An 11,653-nucleotide genomic window follows, 5' to 3' on the forward strand; every position below is an offset into this window, starting at 1 on the left:
AGAACTTGTCCACCCAGTTTTGCAGGGAATTGGCAGCTACCACTGTAGGTCTGCTTCCCATATGTACATTTGCACACTCAACTGAGTGTGTAATTCCACAACCTTCTCTCATGTGACCAATCACGTGAGAGAAGGGCCTGTCAATCACCTCAAATTAACATGTTTAGGGTGATTTCTATCCCCAAACTAAGAGGTGCCAGAGATAGTAAGAAGCAGCGGTCAAAAGGGCTCCATGGCAGAATTTGCTGCTTAAAACATGGAACCCATTTTTGTGTGTGAGGAATATCTTATATATTTGCATATATACATACAATTGTATATGCAATTACTTACTTTTTAAACAACATATAGAATTAAAATATTTAAAGAAAAACTCTCATGCTTGTCTAAATACTTTGTAGTATAAATATGAGCAAACTAGATTTTTTTCAAAATTTATGTTCCGTGTTACTATGATTAAGGATTTCTTTCAAATCAGTTATAATTAAAATATTGTTTTTATATTTGTATTTGTTTATATTCTTTTGTTTATCTATATTTGCTGTGTTTAATTTTGAAGCCTAATGAATACTAATTACATAAGTTATGCTATATTAAAGGGACAGTAATGTCAAAATTAAACATTCATGATTCAGACAGCATAATACAATTTTAAAGAACTGTCTAATTTACTTATTTTCCATTATCACATTTCTTATGTTCTCTTTTAGTATTATTTGTTAAAGAGTAAACCTAGGTATGCTAATTGGAGCTTAGAAACTACAAATGTGTCCTTATCATTCTATGGCAGCAGTATTTGCAACACCATAAACATTGCTGCAAACACTGCTACCAGATAGCACTCCTGAGCTCACCTGGGATTACTCGTTAACAAAGATGACCAAGAGAACTAAGCAAAATGAATAAAAGTGGTAAATTGGAAAGTAGTTTAAAATGTCATGCTCTATTCAATTAATTTGATGTTACCTCAACATTCCAGAAGTAGGATAAAAGATATATCTATATCTGAAATAACTTACAGCCGAAACTTGGAAAGCACGTTGATTGGATCTTGCAAATTGCATTGCCAGTGTAATTGTTACTGCTGCTTCATGAGGGCTCAGGTCCTGGTTGTGAAGACTCTGTTTGATAAACTTCAGGGAATCCATTGTTCCAGCAACAGGGATAGCATTCAAGAGCCAACGTCTGGATCAAACATAAAGCTCAGTATGATCATTCAGGTTTATTATAGGCTTCAACTACAAAAGTGATTATCAAAGTATTTTATATATAAAAAATCCTGGATGAATCTTATTTATTTCTAATGATCAAATCTACAAAAATATATTCACAAATCTAAACTATTTATTGTTCAGTGATATTTGCTTCCTACACATGGTTTGAGTACAGCAGGTGACATATTTGGTGACATGACTGGCACACGCTCCTTACCTATGCGCATGCACATGACCTCTGGCTGTATCAATAGCAGGTTGCTTACATGTTAAGAATTATTGCTGTAGCAGTGATAATGTTTAATTAAATATGTTTGCATAACTGTGTATTTCAAATGTGACTTTTATGTCCCACTAAAGGGAATTCCAGTGCAAACTAGTATGGACTATAACATTTGCAACATACTTTCGGATCAACACAAAAGAGTACACTAGAAGGGAACTCTTAACATTCTTTTGATTGGTTCATACCTGTACTGAGGTCTAGCAGAATACTGCTTCCAAATGCCCTGGAGGCCTTCAGTAGATGATAAACGTAGAAGCTGAGTAAGTTCCAAAAATTTGGCTGGAGCATCATTGTGCACTTGCTGTTGATTATTCTGTACCAGGTGTTGCAGAGTTTCCTCTATCTTTTTTATTGACGATAAAAAACAATCATAAATACAAAATTCCAATAATTTATAATTTTATAAAAATTAAAAATGCACTGAAGTACCTGGGGAAAATTAACACTGGTGTGAGATTCTTGATCATGCAAAAAATCAGTTAGACTAAAGTCTAGATGATCAGAAACTCATCAGAATGGAGAAAAATCTTTAGGGACTTTTTTGATAATAATATTGCAATGTATCTGTCTCTCCTTCACAATATGTTGCTTTATTTTGCAAATAGATCTTGAAATGCTATGATTTGTGGTTTAGTTTAATGATTTTAATAATTATTATGTACCTGTCCTTCAGGGCTCTTGGTTCTCATAAGATGGATAGGAATTTGGTACACCTCAGAAGCCACCTGATAATGAAGCCCACCACGGTTCTGCAGCTGAATCTGTGGTGCATACGTCTGACCACCTTTGGTTCCTGCCCAAGTTATTACTTGTCTATGGTGTAGAAAGAATATCAAATATTAAATATGCTAATTTATATTCTGCAATTCATTTTTTTTTATGCTCATCTAGTCATTTAGTATAAGTATTCAAAACATACAGACAAAGCCTATAGGCTGGTTGCTGTACCTGTATTATTATTTTTTTCTAATTATTATTATTAAAACTGAATCTTCCACTAACTCTAGATGGAAGATTTGCTAGATAGATATAAATATAGATAATGGCAGATTTAGTTAAATATGCAGTAAAACTCTAACTGCCCACTTCCCTTGGGTGTAATGGTCCCTAGGGGGCACCTACCAATACCACAATCACTTTAATAAAAGGATTAGCCAAGAAAATACAAAAATATTTTAGCTCACCATAACAACATTTAATTACTGTAAAATGGGATTAAACAGACATAAAAGCCTTAAAATGTGTTTTAAATCTCCTAATCATTGTGAAAAAGAGCATTCTTTTACAGAAAATGTGGTTGATATTTGGGCAATAAATGTGTATGGTATACAAATCATCTAGGTAAGTGCAAGAGAGATAGTTATACTGAACAGCCTTCCTACATGGGTGGAAGTATAAAAGGATAAAGAAAATTGAAATATGCTTAGGATATGTAGTTGCTAATTCTGAAAAATTAGCTCAAAATATTGTACAGTCTAATCAAATAATAAGCAGATAAAAACGTTTTATATCAATTTAAATGTTTTTATCATCACTTTATTGTAACAAAGAAGAAACATAGACATGGTCTAATACAGTGTTGGTTAACTCCAGTCCTCAAAGTACCCCTAACAGGCCAACTTTTCATGAAATCTGAGAGCACAGGTAAAATAATCACTTGATCGGGAACCATGGTTACTAACCTGCTCTTGCACATGAGGAGATTATTTCACCTTTTATCTAGTTCAGATTTCATGAAAACCCAGCTTGTTACTTGAAGAATGGAGTTGAAAAACACTGATCTAACAGATCACATTCTCCAGAAGACAGATGAGTTTAGCTTAACCAAATACAAAATACAGGTGAAGTGTGTATTTGGAAATATTGTCAACATAAGATGACAAAATACGCCATAATATTACAAATACAAACCTGGCTTCCATAACAGCAGCACCATTGAGTTCAGCAAATGGAGAATAATGATATATCTGCCGTGCGGAAACTTCCATTATAAAAGCGCCTTGTTCCCTCTTCTTCAACTTGTAGGTATATGTTGCTGTTCCACGTAAATTTTTTCCCAGCTAAATAAAAATAAATAAGACATTGTATATAGTTGAAGTGATGTGTTATTTTCCTTTTCCTCTATAAAAGCTAAACATAAAAAGTACCTACATGTTTACAAGCTATACAGGACTCCAAGAAGGCAATGCCGACATTCTTAGATACTTTGTCTTGACAGTTGTTCAGGTCTGTAGACTTATCTACAATGATTTGATCTCCTCTTCTGTCCTCTTGAACAACATATCTGGTGTGGCAGACTCCACCAATGCTTGACTAAGACACAAATATATATAATTAGAAAGGTAAGCAGAGAAATGTTAGGTTTGTATTTAAAAGATGATAAAATAATAAATGGATCTACAATACAGATATGTGCAATAAAGTACAGTTACATTTAAAGGACTATAAAACACAGCAGAAAGTGCATAACAAAAAAAGACAACTCAATATAAATTACTCTGAATTTTTGATGAGCAATGGATTTTAAAAAGGCAATTTAAAAAATCTACTTAAATGTCCCGGCTTCCTGTATCATGTGACAGCCATCAGCCAATCACAGACACACTTAAGTAGAGTTTAAAAAATACTACAACAGAACTAATTAGATCAATCTGTAGATGTTGCCTCATTTTCATTATTTAAGAAGTCAAGAATATAGAAAGCAAATGCTGAAATTTTGTTAATCAAATTGTAGTATTAATTCCCCTTGACAAATGTTTTGTCATTCAAATGTTTCTGTCACACCAGTATATGAATATTGAATATAACAGCAGCATATTCAAATGCAACATTTGAATATAACATTGCAACATTTGAATATTGCATATATCATTGATTCCTATAATGTCTATCCATGACGTTTAAGACGATCAACAATTGAATTTCCATTCTATAATCTAATGCTACATTTTATAAAGGGAAATATGATCTTTTTTGTTTGCAAAACAAGTAATGAATGTTTGACAAGCAATTCAACATTTGCAGATAGCTTTTATTACTTTTCATTAATGTACCGTAACATTTGCCCATCCTTAGTAAGTAGTCATCAATAAAATTTGTAGCAATTGTTATCATTTTACTGAGTAATATGTTAGAAAACACAAAACTAACCTCTTGCAAGTCATAAACATTTTGTGTCTTTTTGATGGTCATTTGGAACAAGTTTAGAATTCCTCTGTAAATGTTGACAACAGTGTCTGAAACATCATCAGAGGCATAGAGGTTTCCAACCCGTCCATTGTGGTATTCAAACTTTACAGGTTTTGTAAGCTGGTCAGCAATTATCTTTGTCAACTTGGATGACCGCGTAAATGGATCCTTTGGCCACACACCATTGTACTCCTTTATTTCTGGAGATTGAATCTAAAAATATATAAATATATTATTTTTCCTTTAAAGTGCACAAAAAGATAATGGATTTAGCTAGCTGTATAATACAATGTACACTATTACTAAAAGTATTCTGTAGACAATGAAGGCAAAATATTATACCCATTAAAAATATTAAATCCCTGAAAGATCAATACAATTCTAGTCAATCTTGAATTTTATAATTGCAATTATTTTATTAGAAATACTTTTAGTACTAGTTTTTAAAGCAAATTTCCATTGTCCTATGCATATATTTTTATTACTTTAGCATGTGTGCCTGGATAAAATTAAATTCGTATCATGGCAGCTGGTCAAGCCTGGGCACAGATGGGTGAAAAATTTGTCAAGCTTTTAATTGTCACTGAATATATCTCACAATTGAATTTAGAGGAAATGTTCTTAGCTATTATGCCATTGTGTTCCACTTGTATCCAGTGACATATTCTAATATGTGCATACACACTTAAAATGTCTTAATTAGGAGACTGGTATTCTTGCAGCTACAGCAGGTATGGCAATAGGGTGAGGCCATCCACAAACATTCAGCCAGACCAGTGGTCCTCAACACAAATAGTCATTTATAAAATAGCCATTCAAGTTCTGGTTAAAAGTAGAAATAATATCCAATATTGTGTATCAACATTTAAATGTTTATTTTTTACCTTGAGAAGATACATCCTCTGAGCAAAGGATTTGATCTCAAATTTGCAGTTCACTTTAATACCAGACCGCGCCAAGCCATTTTCAGGAAGTCCATTCAGAATAACAGCCTCATAGTTATATACAATAGTTTTGCTTTGGCTGAACATGGGCTCTGAAATATATTAACATTATAGTATTAATAAATCAGCTATGACATGTATAGCAATATACAAAACAGCATACATATGAGATCTGTTAGACCTACCTATATCTGATCGTTCAGAGCCTGTAAGTAAACCAGAAAAAAAACTTATGAGAATTGACAGAATTGTGATGGATTTTATTACAAGAAAATAAGGTCTTAATATTTCTTAAAATAAAATATAGTATTGCAGAACAAAGGTCTGTTCTACGCTTGAGGGTCCCAAACACACCGGGCCAGATTGCACGTGATATTAGCTCTCCACTTTGTAATACCAGTGCAAGATAATGTGCACTGGTATTACAAGTAAAGCTCGCAGTCACATTGCGAGGAAGCATTGCGCTCATGAGAGTGCACTTCCATATACTCCTATGGCAGCGAAGGTAGTAAGTGGTGCAGAGATGGGCATCAATTTTAAATATATATGTTTATGATTATATACATATATATTTATGTTTTAATATGTGTATATGCACCTATTAACACATAAATATATATGTATTTAATCATATACATATATATATTTACATTGCGGTCTATGGGAACACACAGTTCCCAAAGACCACAATGTAAAGACACTTTTCAGTGCCGTTTTTTTATAACACCTCACTCCCACCAACTTTAAAGCCCCCAAAACTGCCTAGTACTGTTTTTTTTATTAAAAAAATCTACTTTTTTTTTTAAATAAAAAGCTACAATGCCCTCTATTTTGAGTGCATTTGGGGCACTTTTAAAAAATTAACCAGAGATCTAATCTCTAGTTGATTTTCAGAGCGTTTATTGCTACCACAAGCTTGTGGTAGCAATCACCAGCCAGTTGTATTGGGCAGTTAATTATCTTGCTTCCACAAACGGGCAAATTTGGCCATTTGAAGGAGTATGAAAATTTAGTGCTCCACTTCGAATCTAGCCCACCAGGTTTTACAAGCTAATGTCTGAGACTTATTTATTACATTATGAGTAAACACTGATATAACATGAGAATTGGAGAAAAATCATGTAACCTATTTTGTAAATTCACATTAGTTGTTAAGTCACCTTTTGCAACCAACGTGCATATCCAAAATATGTGCAAGTTGGTTATTAAAACAAAAAAAAATATCTGACTTGCTATTAGAATGAAAACAGGTAAAATATTCATAAGTCCATATATATCCAATTAGCAACCAAATTGCCAAATTCATCCAAATTTAAAGATAACGCCAGCGAATATAATTAAGACGATCCTTGCTTCATGCCTGTAACCTTTTTTAATATATCTTAATAAACTTTTGTTGTTTTTAATTTCTCACTGATGTGCAACTGATACCTTAATTCTAAATGTGATATTGCAGTTTGGTTCGCTGCTTAAGTGGCTAGCACCCTGCCTGTAGCAACTGACAAGTCGACGGGTGACCTCATCACCAGGTGCTTGGTGCCGGAGTGTTACCAGTGAGCTTGGAGCGGCCGTGTTGCATTTGCTGTGTATTATAATTTGAACATACAGCTGGTCTTAGAGGTCTAATTATAGCCTCAGGTTAAATGGATAGATACAAATATGTTTCTAAACCTTTAGACTAGCTATAATTAATTTAAAATTTTAATATTAAGTATTGCAAACTGAAATTGACTTCCAAGGATTATCAGTTAGATAGTGGAGAAAAAGTTGTTAGTCCATTCAAAGCTATAGGGACATTAAACACTTTTTTTGTTTATGTAGTAAAAACAGCTTTGCAATATACTTTAATTTTTATTAATTTTATTATTATTTTTTGTACCCTTTCCCTTCAATTTAATTATGAAAATTGTGGGATTTCCAATTCCAGTTAGAAGGGGAAGTCATTGGTTGAACACTCTAATGACTAACCTATAACTGTCCCTGATTGGCCTCAACAGAGAAGGAAATCTAGGTTACATCATGGTGACGCTCATTGCATTATGAAGACACTTATTTTATTTAATATTTAAAATTATAACATTATATATATTTTGTTTATATATATATATATATATATATATGTATACTGTATATGTTTAAAGTAAGGTAGAAGTGTGTTTTATTTAAGACATGAAATACTGATTTACCTGAATATACTTCTATATAATTGTATAATTATCACCCAAGTAGAATTTGTTAGCATGCATAATAGCTGATAGGATTGATTTTAATAGTATATTGGCCATGCCAATAAAGACAAACAGTATGGCAACCCCAAATGATGCACACTCTCTAATGCTGCTTTTATTTTCTATGATTTCTACGTTTCTTAAATGGAGCTGGAAAGTCACTTCACATCTCAAATACATTTTGAAGCATAGCCTAAATATTGGAGAAAGAAATATTATTACATGGTTGAGTTGATTTCTGAATGAATTAAGCTGAGCCCAGTACACATATGTGAATCCCTTATTTATGAATGATTTTACTTACCCGCTGCCACAGCGAGCAGAAATGCTAGGATGATTCCCCTCATGGTGGCGAATGCAGAACTAAGAGCAACCTGCTCTATTTATAATAGTAAATCTGAAACACGTGATACAATTTTGGCTCATTCACATCTCTTTATCAGTTTGTGCAAACAATTCTTAATTCACATTGAAAAAGAACTTCAGAGAAAAATGTGAACATTTCTTTAAAAAAAAACCTGTAACAAATATATGTTAACAGGAATAGCAAAACATACGTAATTAAATTTAATTTTCATTTAGCTGTTAAACAAATTAGAATTTTGTTTTGTATCATTGTGTAAATTCTGGTTTTAGATAAATTACAGGTTAGATTAACTTTGCCAGGGTCAAAATGACCCAATAATGATCAACTACTGTTATCTTTTAAAAATGATTGTGAATAATCAAACAGATATCAGCATGAAGGACACAAAATTTAAGCCATAATGCAGACTTTTTATTATTAAAAGCTTTATTCACAATAATAAAAAAATGTTTTAATAGAATCTTTTATATTTAAAAACCTATACACACACACACATATATATATTAATCTGTCACTTGTGCGACTTATTAAAATAAATACATTTAGAGCAGGATATAAAAAATACCTTATAGTAACAAAGATTTTAATGAAGACATAAACAATTTACTAATTAGGTAATGTACATGTGTCAAAAATAGGCTAATCAATAACTTTTGGAAATTATACATTAATATATAAATGTAAATTCAATCTACAAATGTTTGCACAATATTACATTCTATAGATTTGAATTAAGTAGAAAGGAGAAAGATAAATATTTACATAGAGATGTGAAAATAAAAACGTCAAAAAATTTTAAGCAGATGAGTGTAAAAATACAATATATAAAAAAATCATAGGGCTAGATTACAAGTGGCGTGCTATTTAGCACTCCTGCTCGAGCATCAGCACCGCTAAACATAATATTGTTATGCGCATGGGTAAGCATACTTATTACTACTTGAAAGTAAAAGTTTTGTGCACGAGTGATTTGAATTAAGTAGAAAGGAGAAAGATAAATATTTACATAGAGAAGTGAAAATAAAAACGTCAAAAAATTTGAAGCAGATGAGTGTAAAAATACAATATATAAAAAAATCATAGGGCTAGATTACAAGTGGCGTGCTATTTAGCACTCCTGCTCGAGCATCAGCACCGCTAAACATAATATTGTTATGCGCATGGGTAAGCATACTTATTACTACTTGAAAGTAAAAGTTTTGTGCACGAGTGAAACCCGCCACTTCAGCACATCAGATATCACCACTAGACTTTTTCATCCCATAGATTTTAATGGAGAGCGCTAAAGAAGAAAAAACTAACACTTATCACTCACATGCTCATCCGACAGGAGTTAATCATATTTCACATTACAATATTTTTAACATACAAGAAAATTTTATTTTTATTTTAAATACAGAATTATATATATATTTATATATGAGGAGTGAGGGTCCCAGATTGCAGCGCTCATAGAAGGGAGGGAACATAAACAGAAAATAATTTATGGTGCAGTATGAATATACTAGTATACAGTGCTACACTGTATACTAGTATATTCATACTGCACCATAAATTGTTTTCTGTAAAATAAAAGCAAAATAAACATTTGCAATCTTATCACTCCTTCCTTTATTTATATATATATATATATATATATATATATATATATATATATATATATATATATATATTAAGGTCTTAACCCCCTATTACGTCCTACGTAGTGTAGCATAAACCTGAATAAATAAGACAACACACCATGTTGGGAGAGAAAGACCGGTCACGGTCACGTTTATTAAAATAAACAGATAACTAGTGCCTAAGGTGTTATCCAATTATCTTAGGCACTTTAACTCTTAATAATGGCGGCATCTTTCCCTAACCTAGCCGCTTAAAGCAGATGGTCAAGGCCCCTTTCGGTGTTTGCAGCGTGACACCCGGCTGTTCACGCCCAATGGCACTGAGAGAGAGTTGTGATGGTTTAGAGGTATTCGGTCTTATTCGCAAGGGAGAGGACCCCCAGGCTGGCGCCTGGCGGGCGTAACCCCTCCCCAATTTTAGACCGTCACTCTTCCCTTCCGCTCCCCAGGGCCCTGACCACCCGCCACAAGAGCCAAGCGTTCTCTTGCCGCCACACACAAAACCGACAGGCACCTATACATAGCATAACATGTCAAAACTGTACAATTAACTTCAATAACAATTAACAATTAAACTTTTTTTTTTTTTTTTTTAAACTAAATTACTCTTAACAAAGCGCTCCTAATGTCTTTTAGGAATATGTCCAACCCAACATCCGTCAGGTGTACCCCATCGGGTCAAAACAGGTCCTTTTTGTCAGCCGTTATTCCATTGTGACGAATCACAAAGCCCCCCAGGGCTGTGACCGCTCTCCCCAACTCTCTATTGACCTTCTTACACACGTTATAAGCTGCTTTCTGGGTCACAATGTGCCTCCAATGCAGCCGAGCAACCACATTGGACCACACTATTTTGACCTCCTTCAACCACGTGTGGACCCACTTAATATCGGCTGTCATCCTTTTAATAAGGTCCAAAGCCGGCAATGACCCTAAGTCATTTCCTCCCAAGTGCAGCACTATCACGTTAGGCTGCCCCCACCTTTTATGTGCCTCCTGCAACAATGCTGGCAAATCGTCCCAAACAAGGCCCCTGCGTCCTAACCACCGGAAGTTGGCCCTGGACGTTTGGAATCCAAGCTGTTGCCCTTCTGGTGTCCGCAGCTCCCTGATGGATGCCCAATGGATAAAGGAGTGGCCTATTATCCATACTCGAACCGTGGGTGAACTTCCTAATGTACCTGGTGAAACAGATGACACCCTATTAGCCGGTCAAAGCTCTCACCCATAACACCACCCCACCGTTCAATCCCTTGCCAGCTACCGCCCCCACCCACACCAACCTGCCACCCTTGGGGTACCCCTTCGGGACCCCGCATATAACCACTAATGGTCCTGATCCACATCCGCCTTAGGAATGCGTTCCTGGTGTGGGCCTAATATACACTTTATACTGTGCTGACCTCCACCTCCCCAGTCGCTTTATCTCCGCTGAGGAGTCCCCCTTCTCTGCCGCACTAGTCGCTGCCCCAATCCTGAACGAATGGGCAGCGATTCTTTTGGGATCCAAGCCCGCCATCTCCGCTGTTTTTGCGAGCACCCTATGAAACTGAAATACCTACAATGCTGACCCATCCTCGTGTATGAGAAACTGGTCACACTGCCCGGGACGGAGTTTTGAAAACTCCTCTACACAGCGCACTGGACAGCATAACGCTTCCTCCTGGCTGGCCAGGGGTAGCCAAGTCCCGCTACCCTCTTGATCCGTCTTGGACCTTGGGACAAATAATAGCACCCTTCCTTGTGCCAACCGCACGTGCTTCGCCAGGACCCCCCCTGTACCCTTCCTTTTGGATGATGAAA

General features: G+C 34.8%; 1 protein-coding gene across 1 annotated transcript in view; it reads right to left on the bottom strand.

Moving 5' to 3' along the window:
- Nucleotides 1–8,208, bottom strand: part of LOC128640827 (vitellogenin-A2) — a 30,794-nt gene extending 22,586 nt beyond the window's left edge. Inside the window, exons 1-9 of the mRNA XM_053693251.1 lie at nucleotides 8,166–8,208; nucleotides 5,819–5,839; nucleotides 5,574–5,725; nucleotides 4,651–4,902; nucleotides 3,652–3,813; nucleotides 3,412–3,560; nucleotides 2,163–2,313; nucleotides 1,686–1,843; nucleotides 1,020–1,185 (exon numbers count right to left, since the gene is read on the bottom strand). Coding sequence (XP_053549226.1) covers nucleotides 1,020–1,185; nucleotides 1,686–1,843; nucleotides 2,163–2,313; nucleotides 3,412–3,560; nucleotides 3,652–3,813; nucleotides 4,651–4,902; nucleotides 5,574–5,725; nucleotides 5,819–5,839; nucleotides 8,166–8,208 — 1,254 coding nt within the window. The remainder of the gene's footprint in view (nucleotides 1–1,019; nucleotides 1,186–1,685; nucleotides 1,844–2,162; nucleotides 2,314–3,411; nucleotides 3,561–3,651; nucleotides 3,814–4,650; nucleotides 4,903–5,573; nucleotides 5,726–5,818; nucleotides 5,840–8,165) is intronic.
- Between the last annotated feature and the right edge of the window lie 3,445 nt (nucleotides 8,209–11,653).

The sequence above is a fragment of the Bombina bombina genome, chromosome 10, assembly GCF_027579735.1.
Source record: "Bombina bombina isolate aBomBom1 chromosome 10, aBomBom1.pri, whole genome shotgun sequence".
NCBI lineage: Eukaryota > Metazoa > Chordata > Amphibia > Anura > Bombinatoridae > Bombina > Bombina bombina.